At 39.5% G+C, this 23,025-nt stretch overlaps 1 protein-coding gene across 8 annotated transcripts in view; it reads left to right on the top strand.

Annotated features, from left to right (window-relative positions):
- NCKAP5 (NCK associated protein 5) overlaps nucleotides 1-23,025 on the top strand; it is a 652,533-nt gene that overhangs the window by 200,258 nt on the left and 429,250 nt on the right. For all 8 annotated transcript variants that reach the window (XM_075933271.1, XM_075933270.1, XM_025178765.2 and 5 more), the window contains one exon: nucleotides 15,917-15,990. In XM_075933271.1, coding sequence (XP_075789386.1) covers nucleotides 15,917-15,990 — 74 coding nt within the window. The remainder of the gene's footprint in view (nucleotides 1-15,916; nucleotides 15,991-23,025) is intronic.

Here is a 23,025-nt window from a genome sequence, read left to right as displayed (position 1 = left end):
TCAATATTCATAAAATAACCGGAGTGCTATTTTGCATTCTAGCAGAATAGACCACAGTTCAGCTGATGTTACTTCAAAAACTTGCTTTAACAAGTTCAGTTCTCCAATCACAAAGTTTGTGGTGAGAGCAGCACATACTATCAGACAGGCGAAAGACAGAGTGACAGCAAGAAACAATGAAAGCAGGATTCCTTTCAGCAGTCTCAGCAAAAGGGAGGTGAGGGGGGAGGATGTCTGGAGTCAAGGAAACCCCTGCCACTGCACTCACATTGCCCTCACATTGCTAATCTTCCGCTTCTCTGTTGTTATGACAGGCCAAAACATCCAGTAGCTACTCTATAAGGCTTTGCAGCTGTTTTTTTATCAGTATTACTTTTGCTAGATAACAGACTAATCTGGTGATTAGAGCTGTGAAGCTGAGAGTTGGGAATCCCTGACAGTTGTTTTCATGCTTTGTCACTCTGGCAACATTGGTGTTATACTTAAAATCTTGCTTCCTCAGGGTTACCCCAGGTTACTGCATCCTTACCTCGAAATAAACTGTGCAAATTGTGTAGCTTCTTTCAAGGTAATTTTAAAATAACTTATTTCAAAATTTCATGCTCTCTACATTGTGCCAAATTTTGAAATAAAGTGCTCTTCCAAAATGTCTCTTAACCTCATTGAACGAGGGTTACAGGAACGCTGGAATAGTGTGTCGATTTTGAAAAAAATCTATTTCAAAATAACAGTCTGCTTTAAAGATGCAGAATTGCTATTTCGGGATACTTTTAGTATCCCGAAATAGCTCCACAGTGTAGACGCAGCCTCAATTAAAATGGGTAACATAATTATGCATGTTTCCCTGCAAGGCTGTCTGATGCATATTTTACATTTCTAAAGCATTTTGTAAGCTTCACATCGAGGGTCCTATAAAGTATTTTAATGTATTTCTATAATGTAGAACTCTGCCAGGAATTGCCAATGTGTATGTGAGGACTGTCTTGGGAGTGAAAGGAAGGACAGAGGCCAAACATTTCCTGATTGGGATTTACCTGTTGTTTGCATGGATGACAATTTTAAATATAAGCTGCATATATTTTGAGCGAATACCCAGAGGGAACGAGGAACATGGTGTAATGGTAGTTCAAATTAGCCTAATTCGAACTACCTACTCTGTGCTGCATGTAGCCGCGGGCACGGAGTCCGAACTACCGGGGATTTAAAAATGGCGGCGCCCGGCAAGATGCAAATGAAGCCCGGGATATTTAAATCCCAGGCTTCATTTGCAACTTTGATTGACTACATTAACCACCCTAGTTCGAACTAGGGTGGTAGTGTAGACATACCCAGACTAAATAGCTCTCGATGGCTATGTCTACACTGGCATCCCTTCCGGAAAAGGGATGCTAATGTAGCACTTTGGAATAGGCAAATCCGCGGGGGATTTAAATATCCCCCGCAGCATTTGCATTAACATGGCTGCCGCTTTTTTCCAGCTTGGAGATAAGCCGGAGAAAAGCGCCAGTCTAGATGTGATTCTCCAGAAAATAAAGCCTTTTCTGGAGGATCTCTAATTCCTACTTGAAAGGGGTGCCAATGTAGACACAGCCTATATGTTTGGAAATAGTGCAGCCTTCCCACATAAACATTGCACATATGAGATAGCCACAGAAACTCTTTGCTGGATTTCCCCAAACTTTCAAATGGACTCTCTGAATGCTTTTCCATCCATGTTATAGCTCCCTGTCTCCTTCATTCCATGAGTCAGATGCAAGTACCATATATATAAACAAGTCAGATTTTTCCAACCAACACCTACTTTCTGTGTATTCTGGTTGATTGTGTTCACAAAAACAATGAGAAATCATTCAGAAATTGTAATTTCCCTGGGAAAGTCAGAAGTTGATTAATTAAAGGCTTTCATTTTAATGTTGCCTTTCTCTGATATAGGTCCAGAAACGTTAACAAAGTACTTACACTATGTAATGTTTATTAATTTAAATTGGACTTGACATAAACAAGATTAGAGCTAATTATTTCATTTAAAATTTAAATATTGTGTAAGATAAACTCATAAAACTGTTGAACAGTATTTATTATGCAGCTTTATTTACTCAATTGTTTGCTATCTAGTAAGCTTCTTTCAGTCTGAGTGGCTATCTTTTCACCCTTGAAATCTTTAAGATACAAAAGTTTTTGTCCCTGTCTAAAAGTTACACTTAATTGTTAACAATTTAGAATTATTACTCAGCTCTGAAAACTTAGATCATTCAACAAAAATAAATGTTGCCAAATTTAGTTGGACTGTGCTATACATAGAGATCTCAAACAGATAAAGGACCAGATTCTCTCCTATGTGTGACCACTTTACACCACGTCTCTGGCACAAAAGAGCCAATCTGCCATGACTGGCAGTAAATTTGGTGAAAGAACCACCTCGCAGTAAAAGAATCCTCTGGTGATGTAGCTAGAGTTGCCAGATGGTTTCAACAAAAATACCAGACACACTTGACATTACATCACAATCTACATTACATCTTATTTAGAAAATACCGGACATTTATATTTTCTCATTTGTATTTTCTTAATTTGTTTCCCAAACAGAAAGCTCAAATACTGGACTGTCCGGTTCAAAATCAGATAGCTGGCTACCCTAGATGTAGCGACAACATAGTCGTTCCTAAACCACCACTTATCCCCACTCTTTTGGCTGGCACTAAGAACATGTCCAGAACTTCCCTCACCCAGCTATCCATGGCTGCTGGAATGGCCTTTGGGATCACTGGCAGTTGCTGCAGGTTAAGAGAGCCTTAGAACTATTGCTTTTACTTAGACCAGGGATCAGCCCAAGTAAAGGGAAATGCTTAAAGCTGCCTTTGCAAGACACTGCCCCACCTGTGCTGCATTTTATACTGTTTGGCTTTAACAAAGGATGAGGGGAAAAACCGTTTAAATTTAATTCAGTAACAGGCCATATCCTGATTTACTTATTATTCTGTTCTATTCAGGGAAATCTCATATTACTATCAGTGGGAGTTGTGTCTGAATAGGGACTGAATACAAAGTGAGAGACGATGTCCAGATTTGACCTCTAACAATAATGAAAAATGGATATCCACTTCTATGAAGGAGATATAATTATGATGCTATCATTACTATTTATCTTCATATGGCATAGTTTTGATAATCACATTAACAGCATATATATCTGATGCTCTGTTCTCTTAAATAGGGCTATTAACACTCAATAGCTAACTTATTTAGTATTCAAAATTCAAACTTTCTGGCATTATCGTTCTTTCCCATCTCAGGTTAATTCGAGTAAAGGCTTAAAACACTCTATATTTTTCTTATTAACCATCACTCTCCGTGATTTATTTCTTCTGAAAAAAAATCAGCTCTGTGTCTTGAATTAAACACAGTTTTTGTGTCATCTCAGGACAAAACACATTTATTATTTTTTATTCACACAGCCTAGCAGAAGAACTTGCTCAAGACTTAAGACAAATATATACCACTCCCCCAAGCAACCACGACCAGGAGATTTGTGGCCCAGAAGGAATGCTGACTGCTAACTTTCTTAGATGCTTGTGCAAGCAAGAATACTAAATTCTAGACATATTCATTTAGAGTTTTCATTCCTGTTTTCCTCCCCACCCTTTGTTATCCTTTCCCTTTTGAATGGACACCCCCTTCTCCTTTCATTCATATTCCTTCTAAATGGCGACTTCTTCTGCAAAACCTTCCAGTAATAATACATTAAATAATAAGTCTTATTTCTTAAAGTGCTTGGTCAATGTCTAATCAGTCATTTGGGGATTTTATATTGCCACCCATTACTATATAATTTCAGCTCCTTCCATCTCAATCAATAGCAAGAGCAAGAGTCCTCAGTGGACTCTCTGGAAGCTGTGGTGCCTTTCCTGATTTGGAGTCAAAACTCTGCTCTTTGCTTATTTTTTGAGGAGGGGGCCATTGGCAGTGGTTTGGGAACTGAAAAGATGTTGTTTTGTGAATATCACTTATGGAGTAAAGTCAAAGGGGAAGATTTTGCAACATTTCCTAAAGATGGCCAGACTGAATTCACCTTATCTCCTTTGTGAAACTGATCTATAGTTCATGACCAAGAATGCTTTGTCCACAGCTCTGAAATGCTTCACCATGAGTTTTGTAATCTGTATTGTTCAATTGGTTCATAGATGAAATTTGGACTTTGATGTAGTGGGGAGTTTATCCATTAGTTGCTTTGAAAATTGGGACCAAGACATTACACTTGCATTAAACACAGCATAGAAGCCACTAAGGGTACGTCTACACTAGCTCGTTAGTTCGAGCTCGGTAGGGAAATTAGGGCAAGCAGAGTTGCAAATGAAGCCTGGGATTTAAATATTCTGGGCTTCATTTGCATGTTCCCAGGCGCCGCCATTTTTAAATCCCCCTTAGTCCGAACTCCGTGCCCGCAGCTACACGGGGCACGGAGTAGGTAGTTCGAATTAAAGATACCGTTACTCCTCGAGGCACCCGGGAACATGCAAATGAAGCCCGGGATATTTAAATCCCGGGCTTCATTTACAACTCCGCTTGCCCTAATTACCCTACCTTGCTCGAACTAATGAGCTAGTGTAGACGTACCCTAAGGGATTATGAGCCTATGAGGCAATGCTCACTACAGCTTTAGCAAGAGAGAAGCTGTACCAGCTGGAGCTAGTACATTGTCTTCACATTCACCTTAAGATTCCATGAATTACAGCAATCCAGCGTGGAGATGACACATGTATGGATTAGTATTTTCACTGCCTGGTCCTCCAGGTTTGTGAGGAGTTAAAAATTAGAACTTTGAAGTGTCACGCAACTTTGAATAGGGCTGTAAATCTTCAATAGAAGGTATAAATAATGTCTTAGTTCTTACAGGGAAGTTCTTAGAGGCTACATGTTTATTTTATTATTCTATGTGTGCGGCAGCATACAAGCTTATAGCACTCAGTAAATAACAAGTAAAAAAGTTAGGTTTTGAAGTCATAGGAGATATGGCTATTTAGTCCAGCTGAAAAGCTATCCCTCTGTTTTTTCATCTGGATGAGCCATGGGAACAGGATTCCCCTGAGGATGCTGAAATGTTTCTATTTCTGCCACTTTAGCTTCTCCTTTTCACCCTGTAGTGCCAGTAGAGAAACTCTGTTCTGTGTCTTGCATAGGTACCTTTTATGAGGCTTTTAAAATATCTCACACTCTGATTATTAGGAGGAGAGCAAGAAGGAATTTGAAGGGTAAAGTATCAAAATAAAATTAATTTGGTAAGTATAAGCAGAATAAATTGATAAATTATGTTGCCTTTTTGGCCTCTTTTCCCTCCTTTATCATCTTACTCCTACACCAATGAAGTCCAGCTCGCTCTTGTGGTTTTCTGCTCATGTCAAGACCCATCTTAGAGACATACCTGGTAGAGTTTTATAAAAAAAATGTTCATTTTCCAACAGCTTTCCTCCAGGTGAGAGAGCTGGATAGTATTCATCATGATCATTTCTAAATTGGCACGTGCATAGCCATATGCTGCTCACCCTTTGAATTATTACTTCTGCATATGAGGACAAAGTACCTCTAGAAAATATCCACTCTTCACCAGTCTGGAACGTCCGAGCCCTTCCTTACTAGATCCCCAGTTTGTTACATTAGAGCCAGACCCTTAGCTGATGTTGAGTGGCATAAATCCATTGAACTATTTTACTCCAGCTGAGAATCTGTCCTTTGTCCTGCAACACTTACCTACATTGAGTTAGTTCAATGAGTAGTTCCACTGAGTTCACAGTGTCTACCCATCAGGACTGAGGGTTGCAGGCTCAGTTCCTTTAACTAATGTGTGCTCTTTCAGGCTTTATTAAATTCTGCTCTCATACATGTGGATAGTGACATGTGAATGGGTCCAAAGTCAAAACTAAGCTGCAGCAGAAATGAGACCCAGCTGATTTTTATGAAAATAACTGGCTTCAGAAGAGTTGGTAAATCAGTTTTAATCATTTCAGCTGAGATTTAATTTGAAATGTTCACTGAGGCTTAAGTAATTTTGAACAATTAAGAAATCTGCTCAACATATTTGTTAGAGCCATCATTACCGTTTTCACCAGAATGTTCATAATGCACACAGCATGTGAAGAAGGTTCTTGCCAGTTTTTTACTCAATTGAAAGAGTTTTTAAATGTGCAGTTTGGTTTTAATTGCTAATAAAATTAACAGTGAAACTACCATGTTGAAATCAAGTAGGAAAATAGTAATTTGGCAAGAAGAGCTATTTAAAAAAACCCTTTTCATCAGCTTGCACTGTTTAGTGATAACAGTTACCTAACACTAAAAGTAGGCAGTCTAGCACCAGATGCAGTGCTGAAGGAAGTGACAGAAATACCTAATACAAAGAGCTTTTATGTTTTTCCAAGTGATTTATTTTAGAGCACTGCTGAATACTATTGTATGACAGACAGCTCACTAAAATCCCCAATTCTCCTTACACTTGGACACATGTAAAATTCATGATTCAGAAAGGACTAGGTATTACATATAAAATATATATATTTATAAAGTGTGTGTTTGTATAGCGCACATTTTGGCAGCTGCTCCTGGGGTTCCCCGGCTCCAAGTGCATGGAAGTAGCTGCTCCCAGAGTCCCCTAGCCCCAGCCTGGCATTTACAGTAGCTCTCTACCCCCAGGTCACTGTCCCTGCAGGCGGCCCGTGGCCAGACTGGCTCTTTTCCCAGTTGCTCTCAATCTCCGTGGCCGGAGCGCTCTGGTTTAGCAACATCTGTCGTCCTGCCAGACTACGGATGTTGCTGGACCAGGGAGTCCCGGACGAGAAAGGTTCACCCTGTAATACCTAGCCCTTTCTGAAGCATGTATTTTATATGTGAGGAGAACTGTGGATTTTAGGGTGCATCTACACTGCACCATAGCTCAAAATAAGATATACAGTCTGAGCTACACACTTTGCATAGCTTACTTCCATGTTATTTCAAGATAGCTTTTTTTGTAATTTGGCACTGTCTATACAGTGTGCCAAGGGGCCACAGGTGTGCCACAGTAGTGCCAGGGTAGGCTCAGCCTACCTTGGCCTATTGTGCCTGCTGCCTTTCATTCACTGGCTCCCTGGATGCCTTCAAGGAGCAGTGGGCATTGTCCCGGCTTCTTTGCTCAGTGTTCCCCACTGGGCCCTGCTTTGACCCTATGGCTCTCACGCCTGCCCCTGTTTTTTATCTTTTGTTATCCCCTATATTTACTTGAGTCTTGGGTCTGGTAGCTTCTCCCTGTAGGCCAGTGGCGTAGCAAAGAGGGACTGGGGATGAGGGGGCACAGTTGTCCCCTGGAGCCATGCTAGGGGGGCATCAATTTAGTCCCCCTCCACTCCCCCAGTCATCCCTCAGCTCGCCTACTCCTCCTCTACCCACCTCTCTGCCCCCAGCCCGACCCTCCTCCATCTCCACTGGCAGGGTTAGTGTGTGTGGGGACCCAGCCCCAAACTGGAGGGGTTGGGGGAAGATTCAATACAAGCTTCTCCCACCTCCTCCCAGGGTCGGGCTCAGCTGTGCGGCAGGGGTGGGGGGAGGCGCAAATTTTGCCTTTTCCCCAGGGTGCCTAACACCTTCACTATGCCTCTGCCATAGGCTGAAGAAGGGCCCTTTAGATGTGGGTGGGCCTGCACCTGCCCATCCCAGACTCTCAATAGGTGCTGTTGAGTCAGCCCTCAGGTAGCAACCACACTGCAGCTTTGACTTACCACTTCAACAGAGCCTGTGAGACTCAACCCTCAGGCATGCAGCAGCAGCCAATCACTAAACAGAGCCCAAGTCAGATGACCCCTAGACTCAGGTATTTCCACAACCGCACCTGAACTCTAGGTCACTCTAGATCCTTCCCAAAACCTTAGACTCTGATCACCCAGCTTTAATCTCTGGCCACTGTTCTGATTCTGGTTTGGCTCCGACTTCGGTTTTGCCTTAAGCTTCTACTGGTTCTTGATTTCAGCACCACCCATGGCCCAAGTCCAAACCTTTGCCTATCTCCTAGAACTGGAAGGGACCTTGAAAGGTCATTGAGTCCAGTCCCCTGCCTTCACAGCAGACTTCTAAGGTCTGATTATTGACACCTCTGACTCAAAGATGAGTATGTAATTAGTGATTTGTTGGATCAGGGCCTATAATCTTAATCATTTTATCAGTTTAGCAAAGGTCATTAATATTATTGACTGTGACTTCTACAAATGGATTACCCACAGAGTATATTTCAATTTACCAATCTTAGTTTCTTACCTCCAGCTTTTGCTCCTTGTATTCTGGGACCATGACATCCTACTTTTCTCCATTACAATCAGGGCTGAGGACAGATTTCACTCAACCCGGAGTGGGGAGAAGGATGGCTTCAGGCCTATGAAAGGGGTTGGCCTGGAAGCTAGCCTACCTTATCCAGACCTTCCCTGTTCCTGGGTGTGCGCCACCCAGGACGCCGGCAGAGATTGAATGGCCCCAGGCTTCAGCTGCTGCTCAGACTGAGTTAGCGGCCATAGCACCCAGGTGCCCCAGGGCCCTTTTAAATTGCTGGGCCCCAGGGCGGCTGCTCCCTTTGCCCCTTCTCCAACCCGCATTGATGGTCCTGATTACAGTAGTTGGGAAAGTGTTCAGTTTTTTGTGTTCTTAGCTAGCAGAACAGCATGGCTACGCCAAAACAAATGCACATCTAGTGCACTGAAATACTGCATTTCAGACCCTAATTTCTATTTTTGAAAAAAAAAAAAGGAATGGTTTTGATGGCTTTGCTGTGTAACAATCATGTAACTCATTTTTTACAGCAGAACAGCTGCACAGTGGGAAATTTCATATTTTGTTCTGTGGAGAAACATGCTTAGACTCATGTAGAGTCTTATGCTGCAACACAAGAAAATGACAGGCTTTTATAGAACTATACATTTGTCTATATGGATAGAACTACACACTAGTGTCTATATGTAGTGTCAATGATGTAGATATTGGGATAGAGAGTACGCTTATTAAGTTTGCAGATGATACCAAACTGGGTGGGGTTGCAACTTCTTTGGAGGATAGGGACATAATTCAAAATTACCTTAGCAAGTTAGAGAAATGGTCAGAGGTAAACAGGATGAGGTTTAATAAAGAGAAATGCAAAGTGCTCCACTTAGGAAGGAACAATCAGTTCCATACATACAAGATGGGAAGCGACTGTCTAGGAAGGAGCATGGCGGAAAGGGATCTAGGGGTCATAGTGGACCACAAGTTGAATATGAGTCAACAGTGTGATGCTGTTGCAAAAAAAGCAAATATGATTCTAGGTTGTATCAACTGGTGTGTTGTAAGCAAAACTCGTGAAGTCATTCTGCCGCTCTACTCTGCACTAGTTAGGCTTCAGCTGGAGTACTGTGTCCAGTTCTGGGCGCCACATTTCAAGAAAGATGTGGAGAAATTGGAAAGGGTACAGAGAAGAGCGACAAGAATGATTAAAGGTTTAGAGAACATGACCTATGAAGCCAGGCTTCATGAACTGGGCTTGTTTAGTTTGGAAAAAAGAAGATTAAGGGGGGACATGATAGCAGTTTTCAAATATCTAAAAGGGTGTCACAAGGAGGAAGGAGAAAATTTGTTCCTCTTGGTTTCTGAGGACAGGACAAGGAGTAATGGGCTTAAAGTGCAGCAAGGGATGTTTAGATTGGACATTAGGAAAAAATTCCTAACTGTCAGGGTGGTCAAATATTGGAATAAATTGCCAAGGGAGGTGGTGGAATCTCCCTCTCTGGAGATATTTAAGAACAGGTGAGATAGACATCTGTCAGGGATGGTGTAGACGGAGCTTGGTCCTGCCTTGAGGGCGGGGGGCTGGACTCGATGACCTCTCGAGGTCCCTTCCAGTCCTATGATTCTATGATTCTATATGATATGGGTCTGACACACCGCCCTATGATGGTTTTACAAACACCACACTGAGCAGCCGTGGGCCCAGGCTGCCCTAGCAGTCCTGCCTGCAGGGCTTTAACAAGGATGGGGAGGCAGTAGAAGGAAGAAGACAACTGCCCTGAGCTCAGAGAAGGATGTCCTGCCCAGGAACACCCTGCCTCAGGCCTGACTTTGCAGACCAGTAAAAGCCTATGAAGGGGAGAGAAGTGAATGAGCATGCAGATTGAAAAGTTGGCAGAAGTGGCTTAGTCTGTAAAACTAATGGATTTGGGTAGGAAGTGATCCATGGAGGGTGACAGTTTAGCACTGCAATGTGCCAAGTGTAACTGTCGTCCTGTCTGCCACTGGGCCCTGGACCACAATCTGGTGAAGAGAGAAGGCATGGGTTCCCCTATCCTCTCCTATAAAAAAAAAATTAATGGAGATTGCCTATCTCCTAGAGCTGGAAGGGACCTTGAAAGGTCATTGAGTCCAGTCCCCTGCCTTCACAGCAAGACCAAGTACCATCCCTGATGAATTTTTGCCCCAAATGGCCTCCACAAGGATTGAACTCACAACCCTTGGTTTAGTAGGCTAATGCTCAAACCACTGAGCTATCCCTCCTCCCCATAAGGCACCTAAGCTGAGAGGCCAGCTGAGTGACTAGGACCCAGCCTTCACACTTCCTATGCAGAAGGGAGGACTGGAAACCTTTGGGGCTGAGGAGCTGGAAGGCAGGACCCAGTTTCCAATGGGGAGATGACATGCTGATCCCTGCCTGACCATATGGTGTTACTGTGGCTGGTTATGTACTTTTTACAGTAATATGCAGGGAAGGCAGTAATGTTTTCTCACAATGCACTCTGATCGTAGTAGAGGTGCCACATTTTTGGAGGGGAGTGCTAAGAACTCTAGATCTTAGTTACTTTGAGTTAGGTCTGTACACTGTGGTGTGGATGCCAAAGCCATAAGTTCATGCATGAGAAAATTCTTAACCTAGGGTTAAGATACAATGTAGATGCTCGATCCATGGTTCTCTAACTGACTCAAGTCCCACTAATGCTGGGCTTCTATTACCATGTAAATATATCCTCAGAGATCAAACAGCCAACAAGATGGAAATTTGTTCTGTGGCTTTGCTTTATTTCCTTCATTCAGCTTACAAGCCCATAGGATTAAACTTTCTTCCACATAGCACTTTGCAGGTGCAGTGGGGATAGGGCCATTAACCAATCTGTTGTATTGCAATGTTCCTTGATAGTTCATCTCATTTTGGTAGTCCTTCTGGATTGGTGTGGGTGGGAACTACTCCCACGCCTGATTTCACAAGGTCAGAGCAAACATTTTGAAAGTTGTAAAGTAAAACATATTTTTTCTTATAGCATGGAATACAGATATTGCAAGTGAGATTAATGCATGCAGCAATTTACAAGCATTTCATAAAGTCTAAGCACTAAATATTTTCTTATAAAATGAATAGCTATTCTGAGCAAAACTAACATGGAGGTGAAATGGCCTGATCTCCAGCAGTGTTCCCTATAATCTGTGTGCTTAAGCACCCACCCAGGAGAAAGTCAAATTCCACCCAGCTGATTAGCAGAGTACCCACAGTGTCCACACCTGGCAGCTTGTGTTTCTGCTGGTGGTGCACATCCACACATGCCTTGGTGCACGCAACAGCATTTATTCCACACAGAGATGGAAAAAATTAAAGGGAATACTGATTTCCACTTTCAGGCTTGTTAGGTCTTAGCAAATGCTGCAGCCTGGACTACATCATATTTGGGCCTCTTTCTATTGACATCAGTGGTCTTTGGATAATGAATTAATGTGTTCATTATTTGATAAATCAGTTACCTCAAGCTTCCCTTGTTTAAGTGTCTCATTAGAAGGCAGGTATTGTATCAACTTCTCAAAGACTCAGTAAACGTTATTGGTTTTCCTCAGGTTAATCAGGTTGTTCTTCCCACAGTATTTTTACCTTGTCTGTTTGTACTCTACTGAAACCACATCCTATTATACAGTGCTCTCTCTGGCAACATTTCCACTGAAGTTCATATTGTCTTTTTCCTGAGGACCGCAGTATTTGTTCTGTTATGAACACAATGAAATAGATGTTTGATATGTCATGACTAGATCGTTAGAGGGATAAGCTGGGTGAGATAATACCTTTGGCTGGAACAACTTCTGATGGTGAGAGAAGCCACACTGGCACTTCAAGTAGCACAGCTAAGTTTAAGGTAGAACAAATTGTTTAGCATAAGTAGTTAACACACATATGGTAAAGGACTATTCAAGGCATAGTGGCCCGTTAACATGTCTGCAGCCACAGGATGAAAGGATGGCATTAGTAGATTACTTAATGTTATAATAAACCATTAATCCAGTCTCTCTGTTCAGTCTATGATTTTTACTGTTTAGTAGAGTTAAAGCTCATCTTTTGAAGGTATATGCACACCATTATTTATACCTGTGCTGACTAGTTATATAAACCATCTGTTCCACCTCGCATTTTGCTGTGATGCTTGGAGTATTTTTCCCAGATCCAAAGAAGAGCTCTTTGTGGCTGAAAAAAAAATTGTTTTTTTTTCTCTCTCTCCAACAGAAGTTGGTCTAATAAAAGATACTACCTCACCCACCTTGAATCTCTAATATCCTGGGACCAAACAGCTACAGCTACACTGCATGAATAGAATATGTCATTTGGAAATGAGTCCCTTTCAAGTGAAATCTTTTTAAAGACTGACTCCTACTGCTATTCCAGAGCAGTTCAGTGTGGTTAGATGGATTAGTATTAGACAATGGCCAAATCCAACTGCTGTCATGTGCGATGGTAGGAAAGTGGACAAAGCTAGATTTGGAAGTACAGTACTTGACCTTTTGAAACAGCAAATCATGGTATTGTACCTTTTAGTCACAGCACAGATGAGATGTTTTTGATAACCACAAAATTTATATTTGAGTTGTGCTTGATCTTCATGTCATACTGACAAATCACCTGCTGCTAGCTTGCAGACCCCTAAGTGTAAATTGAATCGTTTTTCAGGTTTGCCATGGGAAGAACTTGACAGTAAGGAAGGAAATGTACAAAATAAATGTACACTTTCTTTTTCCCAATTGACTTTGAACACTTGACCATATTTTTCACAAAAATAGCTACAAAATTAACTTTTCACATTATTGCAGTAGAATTGTGTGAAATAAAACTATTGATTCTTTTGGCTGCAGGGCAAAGTGCACTCAAGTATAAACCAGAAGTGATTAATATTACAATAAAATAAGATACAAAGGTGTTATTAATACTATTTTCTGCTATACATGATATAGTAAAAGCTATTCATTATTAGGGAGTTTGTTTCAAACAACCTGGTATCACAAGTAATTATCATTATGTGATTGCATATTGTAGCTTTTATAAGCCTAATGTACACATTCTGCACAATGATTATTACAGTTGAGCTCCAGAAATCTGATTTACATGATGACTACACTTCATATAAAATTTAACTCAGACAGAAATTGTATAGTCTCAAGAAAAAAGTTAATGGGTCAGATTCTGTTTTCCAGTGCAGTGATGTAAAACCCAGAATAACACCACTGAAGTTTCAAAAGCTAGTTCAAAGGAAATTCGGTTAAGTAAGGACAGCAGAATCTGTCCTTACATTTGGAATCTACAATTGTGGATTTGGGGGAAGATAAGGAAGCTAGTGGAAAGCTAACTTTCAGTTCCTTACAAACAATGCCAAATTTCAAAAAAATATTAATGAGGGTATTCCATTTGCATACATTTTCTAAGTACAGAACAGCTGTCTAGTACTACTTAACTTCAGAGAACTTTTATAAAAGGAATTTTGGTTGTTTCATCAACCAATGTAACCTCTGAAGAACAAGTGATGTAGATTTTTATTAGAACAACAATGAATTACTGTGAGCAGAAACTTATGCTAAAACATTTCATAATATCCTCATGGGAATATTACTATAATAATCTAGTAATAATAGTCCATTGATAATTATTGGTATAATAAACTATAATATACTATAATAATAATCCTTGTGCCAGTATTACTGTTTCAATTGACTTAATCATCAGACCCCTTTGATGTTGTAGTGTTGCTACAGGTACAATTGAAGAAGCCTTCTTTATTGTAGATGTAATTGCAGTTAAAATTTTTGGCAGTATGTGCAAAATGTATTTTAGTAATCTCACGATTATCTTTTTGATTGAATATTACTCAGATTTACCCAACAGAAATCAGTGTGTGTAGATAACAAATACTATAATTACATATCTATCGGTAATTCTATATTTAGTATCAGAGGGGTAGCCGTGTTAGTCGGAATCTGCAAGAATGAGTAATCCTGTGACACCTTATAGACTGACAGATTTATTGGGGCATAAGCTTTTGTGGGCAAAGACCCACTTTGTCAGATGCATGCATTTTTGCTCCACTAAATCTGTTAGTCTATAAGGTGCCACAGGACTTCTCGTTGTTCTTGTATACTGAGTTGTTATTATTAGATAGTTTTTAGTTTTTAATTTATTTCTTTTGTTGTTACTTAAATCCATAAATTAATAAAAGTTTAGTTATCTTTCTAAGTACCATCTACTCTCACCCAGTGCTAAACCCTATAATGTTACCCAATCGCTTAGAACAATTTCAGTCCAGGAAAATAAAAACTATATTGTATACATAAAATATGAGGGCTGAGTTCTTGAGACATTTATTGTCATCTTATGGAGAGATGAGATAATGTACTGTCCCCATTGTAATACCACTTTCCTTTCCTGAATTACAAAGATCAGTGGTTGAACAAAGACCAGCCATTAAGCAATGTGAACACAAAGTAAATAATACTAGACAAGCAACCAAGAATATAGTCTATGATGGGGCTTTCTAGTGAGTCCATAAAAAAGAAGAATCTTTGTCTCTAGAAACACAATTGGATTTTTTTTTGATTACACAGTCATCTCTTTTTGTTTTACAGTATAAAATTTAAAACATTTTCTATTTTCATTAGATGTTGCCAGGGAATCATATTGTTAATAGTCTGTCAGATTATAAGTACTATGGCTGTAATAAAGCCACTGGTATAGTAACATAGTATATTACACTATATATTATTCTGTGGGGACTTTCTGAAATATTTTATATAAATATCACTCTAGAGATATTTTCATCCTGGGGAGCTATTTTTCTATTGCTGAAACAAGCATTTCTCTGGAGAAATAAATTATTTGTTTAAGGAACAGACAACAGTATTTCAGCAGAAGAAAAATACTTGATCAGTGACTTTTGTTCTGTATCTGAAATTTCACTTGACAAAAACCACTGTTGCTTTTAGGTGGCTGATAATATCACACTGTTATCAAATCGCACCTGAAATGTTTAACCTTAAAAAGGATCCTGGAGCTGAAAATTGGCTTGATATTCAAATTCAGTTTCTGGAGTAATATTTTTCCAAACTGCAAGCAACAAAATAAACACGTGGGTTAAATTATGTTTTCCAGAAGACATAGATTTATGCCAGAAACCCCCAGACCTGAAGAGAAAACATTATCCATCAAAGTCTGACCAAAAACCTACTGCCAAGAGACTTGGAGAAGAATTCTGGGTATAGGGTACAGGTGCATGCATAAATGTACTGTGGCCTATCATGACATTGTTGCACGAGGCATAAGGGATTGGTCGGAAAAGATTTTCCTTGTTGACCAATCCCCGTCTAAACTGCCGCTTTTTGCCGGCAAAGTGCCGCGTCGACAAAAAGTGGCAGCCATTTCTATTGAAATGAAGTGCGGGATATTTAAATCCCCGCTTCATTTGCAATAGCGATGTGCCTAATCTACATCCTGCTGTTGGCAGAGGGGTGTAATTTAGACACACCTTATGTGTTGTGTGTCCAAACATTCCATTGGGCCCTAACTGAGCTTCACACTCCCAAAATATCTCTGTTGGCATTTTACAAATATATATAATATGAAAAACAAACATATTGTTCTTTTTTTTAGGAATATATGGACTCAAATAAATACATAGAGCATCTGGTGACCCAGCTAGAAGAGCAACGCTGGAACTTATGGAGGCAAGTGCAATTTCTGTGCATCTATTTGTTTTGCAAAGTGATAAAATAGACCATAGTTGGGGGGGGGGGGGGGATTTCTGCTGATTTAAGAGAAGATGGGCAGGTTTTGAGCATCCAGGTCTGCACTTCTGTTGAGGGGTAACCCAGAATATCCACCCACAAATATTAAACTCTCACATGAGTTTAACCTCAGATGAAAAACTCCACTGTGCGCCATACAGAAAGGTGTCACTGTAGAAATGGAATAATAGCTTTGGCCAGTCAAGAGTGTTAAATATACCTACACATTTCCCAACATACAGAAATACCCTGTTTTCTAAGCATTTGTAATTACAGGAGACTTTTTCAAATGGAATGTGAAAGGAGTAACATAACTGACCATGAAGGGGTGATAACACGCCAATGTAAGATATCCAGAATTTTAAAATCTGAACTAGCAATAGCTAACAATCCTGCTGAAATGAAAGCTTGTTTTTCTTACCAGCAGAAGTTAGTCTAATGAAAACTATTACTTCACCCACCTTATCTCTTCAATGAAAATGAGGCAGTCTTGATGCTCTAGTATTTTTCATATCTCCAGCTTTAACATTCATCACAATTGGATATCCAGAGCCATTTGCATGTCTAGAAAGTGTTCGTGTGTGTGTGTGTGTGTGTGTGTGTGTGTGTGTGTGTGTGTGTGTGTGTGTTAATATATAAGCAGTGGGAACTTCTGCTCCAACTTGATCAACTAAGAAATGTACATGAACACTTGAAAATCCCATTGAACTCTATGTGCTTAGGCAAATTGGATGGTATTGTGTTGGCCTGTATGTGATGGCCTTAACGTATGAGTGGAGAACATTTTCTATGAGTTCACCCAGCTCTGTTGCATTAAAATAGATATTCAATTTTAAATAATTTTTCTCTGGCTGTGCTTGCAACTTGATTGGATAGCTTATTGGGACAGTTTTACTGAAGTGTTTGCCAGAAACATGGCCCTTCTTCATTGTGTAAGCCAGTGATTCCCAAAATTAGGGTTGTGACCCAATACTGGGTTGCAGGATGTGGAGCACTGGGTCGACAAGAGCTTTCTGGCAGCCACATGATAAGCTGGCGGCGAGGGGATTCTAAAAAGAGATAATTATTGGGTCACAGGCATAAATGAATTTTTCCAACTGGGTCACAAGAAAAAAAGTTTGAAAACTACTAGTGCAAGCCATACTACTGTGCATTTTTTTGTATCTCTAAAGTTATTGAAGTGTCATTCATAAAATGGACAGCTTGCGACATGATTAGTTCTGATGTTATATTGCTGTTTCTGAAGCATTGCATTACATAGGTTGTCCCAGGGCTGTCCTTTGTAAGAAATGCTAGAAGACTTTTAAAAGTCCACATGATCTTTTTTGTGATTTTTTTTTGTCTAAGCAAGAAATTCACAAATGCTAATTAACTTTAGATGACTTATTCCCTCTATAAGTGGATAACTTATTTTACCAGACTTGTATTAATTTGTGAAACCACATCCATTTTTTTATTTATGTAGTTCTGTAGATTTGTGTTACGGGTGATAACTAACGATCTGTAGTAAAACACTTTGCAGGCTTTGTTTGCTGTATAGTTTTTTGAACATTCATTATCTCACTTTTTATAGGAGTAGGGGCCAAATTCATATCTGAAATAACTCCACTGTGAAGCCACTGTAATTATACAATGGATGCAGTATTCACCATCCATATATTTTTGTATGCAATATTTGATTATTTTTCTTTCTGCACATAGAAAGTTCATGAATATGAAAAGTCCTCCAAAAAGTTTCAGACGAGTATAATTTAATCTTCTCAAGTACGTTAAGTCAATCCACCTTAGATCTGACAGAGGGGAAGGAATAATTAAGTTCCTATAGTTCTTCAGTTTAAAATCCTGTATACTGTACTCAAAAAAGTTAGGTTTGCGCATTGCTCGATACAGCTCTGATGAATGTTCCTGTCTTCTGCAATATAAAATTGGATTAAAATAACATTTCTGACATGGATTTAGCTTAATTTAAAGATAGTAGACAAAAAATTGTGGACATTCAGTCCCCATTTTCTTTTAAAATTGAATTATTTTATCAGAAGAAGGGTTTTCATGTAAAATTACAGTATTCAATAAACTGCATTTGAATAAGAATGAAGGTTAATGGTAGCATATCTGAATAACAATATGGCAAACCAAAATTGAGCAAATATATAAGGACGTTATTGAATGGTTAACTGAATTCAGCTAGTTCTGCAAACAGAATGTTCTTTGCAGAATTAAACTTAGCACTTTCTCTTTATTATTATTTACAGAGGAACACTGGAATAAAACTTAATGACAATGAATACTATAAAAAGGAGACCAGAAGCAGAAAGGATTTCTGGAAAACTTTATTATAGATTTAAAAGAGAGAAATCTGTGATATGCTCAGAATTATAGGAATAACTCATGCTATACAAGAGTAGTACTAGATTGTCTAGAGTTAGACAGATGTCCTAATAAATCAGCATATACCACTTCTTAGAGTTCATTATGCCCTTGATTTGTGACTGCCACAATTTTAACCTCTTGGGTCATTGGGCATTGAACTGACATTGAACGATAGCCCCCAGTTTACTCTAGGCTAACTAATAAAAAAGACAGATACAAATTCTGAACATTTAGCTCCTTCAACATTACTTATAGCCTGCACTGATTTATAGCAACTAGTTTGAGACAGAAGAGACTAAAACTGATGTCACTGTGCCCATACAGAATGTACAACAGCAAACTAAAAGACACTTAATTAGATGTGGGAACCAACATTTCTTTTTCTTCTCATTTTACAGAGCTTGATATATTTTTTGCTTTTTTCATGTGGCAAAGCCATCTGTTGTGGAACTTAGAAATGTATTGCTATAATCACACTCCCAAGAGGACTGGTTATGATTGAGTCATGTTTCATAGCATTCTACTCAAACAGACCTCCAGATTTTCAGTTTCTAAAGAACTTCACAATCATAAGTAGAGCTACCTCAGCAGTGTATAAAAGTACAGCTGTTTTTGACCATTGCCTTTCTTACACTAACAACCTGAGAAGGCTTGTTGTTGTTGTATGAAGAATTAAGACAGTAATAAAGATATAAATTCATCATCTGAAACAAGGTACATACATATACTAGTAGCTGAAAATGTGCACTGTCACACTGGAGTAATTTGTAAGGTCATGTGTGTAAAAGAAAAAGACAAAAATAGAGGAGAAAGTAGAAATTAGATCGTAACAGACCATTGTGATGATTGAACCTAGTGATATTCTAAACAAAAAGGATTCTCAGTCATCCTTATAACTGTTTCTAGTGCATCACACTTCAGACATTCTAGGTTTCATTGTGATATTTGGGGTTATTGTGAGTGCTGATGGTGGCATTGTGCTGGGAGAGTTGTGTTAATTTGTGCATGTGTTGAATGAGGGGCACATGCTGTGGAGAGGAGCTATTTATGTATGGGGTTATTGTATGTGCTGCTTGCTGTGGGAGCGTGTAGACTTGGGGCAAGTCAGTGATTGGGGGAGGCGGAACAGAAAAATCCTGGTCCTTTCAGTAATCTACTTGGGCCCTGGGATCAGTGCCAGTTCCGCTGAAGCATGTGAAAGCTAGGCCTTGCATTCAGTACATGGACTGAAAGGGTGGAAACCATGAAGTCCTCTAAAGAGGTTGTCGAGCGTGCTCTAAAAAGTATCTAGAGTGTGTAAATTCAGTCCTATTTGAAACTGGACCACATCGACCGTATAGGTGTAATTCATAAGTCAGAAGGACTGAAAAGTTAAAAATTAAATGGTAACTGATCACAAAACCCAGTGACGATTCAGTCTGGTGGCATGCTGAACATGCTTATAACTCTTCATGGTTTCACACTGATAATACAGAGGTAATTGTCTTCAGAGTGACAACCTTGGAATCTTAATTTTTGAGATGGGTTTTCTTCTCTCTCTCTTTTTTAATAGGTATGACTTTTTTTCTTTGTTTTGTTTTTTCTCTGTCTTATTTGAGAGAAAAAAAAGGGAGTTGATGAAGCTACTGTAGTGGTTACACCACCAATGAATTTGTTTTGGTAGATCAGCAATCAAAGGAACATTTGGGATTATTTTAGGGTTTACCCAACATCTCACTCCATCATGGGCCTATATATAGTATCAAAAGTTCTAACAGGAAAAGGTATTTTTTCTCTGCACTAGTATTTTCTTACACAGCCAACCAGTGCTGTTTTATATTAGACTAAATTTTATTAACTATATATAATTTTAAGCGCAGAATTATATGAAGGAAGTTCAGGGTTTGCTCCTGCAGTCTTTGCTCAATAACTCCAGAGGGGAAGCAAAATGCAGGACAATGTAGCACTTTAAAGACTAACAAGATGGTTTATTAGATGATGAGCTTTTGTGGGCCAGACCCACTTCCTCAGATCAAATAGTGGAAGAAAATAGTCACAACCATATATACCAAAGGATACAATTAAAAAAAATGAACAAATATGAAAAGGACGATGTCCATTTTCTTGCACTTGGATAGAAAGATGATGTCTGTCTGTATCTGTGCGAGTTTCTTCGTATGGTTGATGGATTTCCATTCCAAACGGCTAAATGTAGTGCCTTGCATGTAGAATAGTGATATCAGTAACATCAACATAACAATCACAACAGTGGATCTTAATGTTAAATTCTTGTAATTTGGGCTCCTAATTGCAATTCACTTTTTCCTTTAACAGAAAAAAAGAAGTGGTATTGAAGCACACTGTGCTTTTCTAGATTAAAAAAGGGTCTATTCCTGTTCCCATTAACATCCATGAACATTTTATTATTGACTTCAATGGAACCAGGACTGAACCTTGATCCCAAATTTTTGGAAGTGTTGGGATGTTCTTGACTTCACAGACAGTATGATCAGGGAACAAAAGAGAAACCAAACATATATGCTATAGAGATGGAGAGAGACAACACATGGACTCCATGGCATTTTTCAAAGTACAAGCTTTAAAAAAGAGGCTTTCTTAAATAACTTTTCTATACTTTCATCTAAAATATTAGCACATCTCTAGGCTCATGAGTTTAATGGTTGTAAACTAAGGAGGTGCCAAGCATTAAACAGGTTGCTTTTGCTGTAATCATAAACTTCCACTGGGAGATCTTAATTGGTAACAAGTAAAATTGCTTTGCAAGAATTCTTAATGGTGAACAGAGATTAAAATAACAACTGTGATTAGTTTTAAACTGCTTGACTAGAAAAAAAGACTAATCTTTTGGGAATATGATGCATGGCACAGAAATGGAAAACACTGTGTACTGTATGATGTTACGACAGGGCAGACTTTGACAATAATATCTAGCACTATACCAACACAAAGGAAAACTCTGTACACGTTTATTTTTCTGGGAGGGAGGGCCACCCTGTAGTTTGACTGAACAGAAATGAGGTAAAAGCAGAGAAAATCTTCAGTCTTCATCATTCAGCCCACTTTCTCTTCCTGTAAGATTTCCAAATGATAGGTATATATTTCAGACAGCGATACTGAATGGGATTTCCTTGGGAATCTATCACTGTTGCCCTTTGGTCATCTGGCAGAGATCTTTGCAAAGAAATCATAGAATCATATAATCATAGGACTGGAAGGGACCTCAAGAGGTCATCGAGTCCAGTCCCCCACCCTCAAGGCAGGACCAAGCTCCGTCTACACCATCCCTGACAGATGTCTATCTCACCTGTTCTTAAATATCTCCAGAGAGGGAGATTCCACCACCTCCCTTGGCAATTTATTCCAATATTTGACCACCCTGACAGTTAGGAATTTTTTCCTAATGTCTAATCTAAACCTCCCTTGCTGCACTTTAAGCCCATTACTCCTTGTCCTGTCCTCAGAAACCAAGAGGAACAAATTTTCTCCTTCCTCCTTGTGACACCCTTTTAGATATTTGAAAACCGCTATCATGTCCCCCCTTAATCTTCTTTTTTCCAAACAAAACAAGCCCAGTTCATGAAGCCTGGCTTCATAGGTCATGTTCTCTAGACCTTTAATCATTCTTGTCGCTCTTCTCTGTACCCTTTCCAATTTCTCCACATCTTTCTTGAAATGTGGCGCCCAGAACTGGACACAGTACTCCAGCTGAGGCCTAACTAGTGCAGAGTAGAGCGGCAGAATGACTTCACGAGTTTTGCTTACAACACACCTGTTGATACAACCTAGAATCATATTTGCTTTTTTTGCAGCAGCATCACACTGTTGACTCATATTCAACTTGTGTTCCACTATGACCCCTAGATCCCTTTCCGCCATGCTCCTTCCTAGACAGTCACTTCCCATCTTGTATGTATGGAACTGATTGTTCCTTCCTAAGTGGAGCACTTTGCATTTCTCTTTATTAAACTTCATCCTGTTTACCTCTGACCATTTCTCTAACTTGCTAAGGTAATTTTGAATTATGTCCCTATCCTCCAAAGAAGTTGCAACCCCACCCAGTTTGGTATCATCTGCAAACTTAATAAGCCTACTCTCTATCCCAATAGCTACATCATTGATGAAGATATTGAACAGTACGGGTCCCAAAACAGACCTTTGCGGAACTCCACTTGTTATCCCTTTCCAGCAGGATTTAGCACCGTTAACAACAATTCTCTGACTACGGTTATCCAGCCAATTATGCACCCACCTTATCGTGGCCCTATCCAAGTTATATTTGCCTAGTTTATCAATAAGAATATCATGCGAGACCGTATCAAATGCCTTACTAAAGTCTAGGTATATGACATCCACCGCTTCTCCCTTATCCACAAGGCTCGTTATCCTACCATTCAAAACCGTGAATGGTGAGGAGAAAGTGAATAAGAGAGTGTTACTTGCTCTGTCACATAACCTGAGAACTAAAGGCCACCCAGTGAAATTAATAAACATTAGGTTTAAAATAGGGATGTTAAATTTCAAGTCATCACTAATCAAGTAGTTGATGGAATTTCCATCAACTACTCGATTAGTCGATAAGGGTGGCACTCGCTATTCCGCTCCGCC

The sequence above is a fragment of the Pelodiscus sinensis genome, chromosome 7, assembly GCF_049634645.1.
Source record: "Pelodiscus sinensis isolate JC-2024 chromosome 7, ASM4963464v1, whole genome shotgun sequence".
Classification (NCBI taxonomy): Eukaryota; Metazoa; Chordata; order Testudines; family Trionychidae; genus Pelodiscus; species Pelodiscus sinensis.
This window is presented reverse-complemented; position numbering and strand designations above follow the sequence as displayed.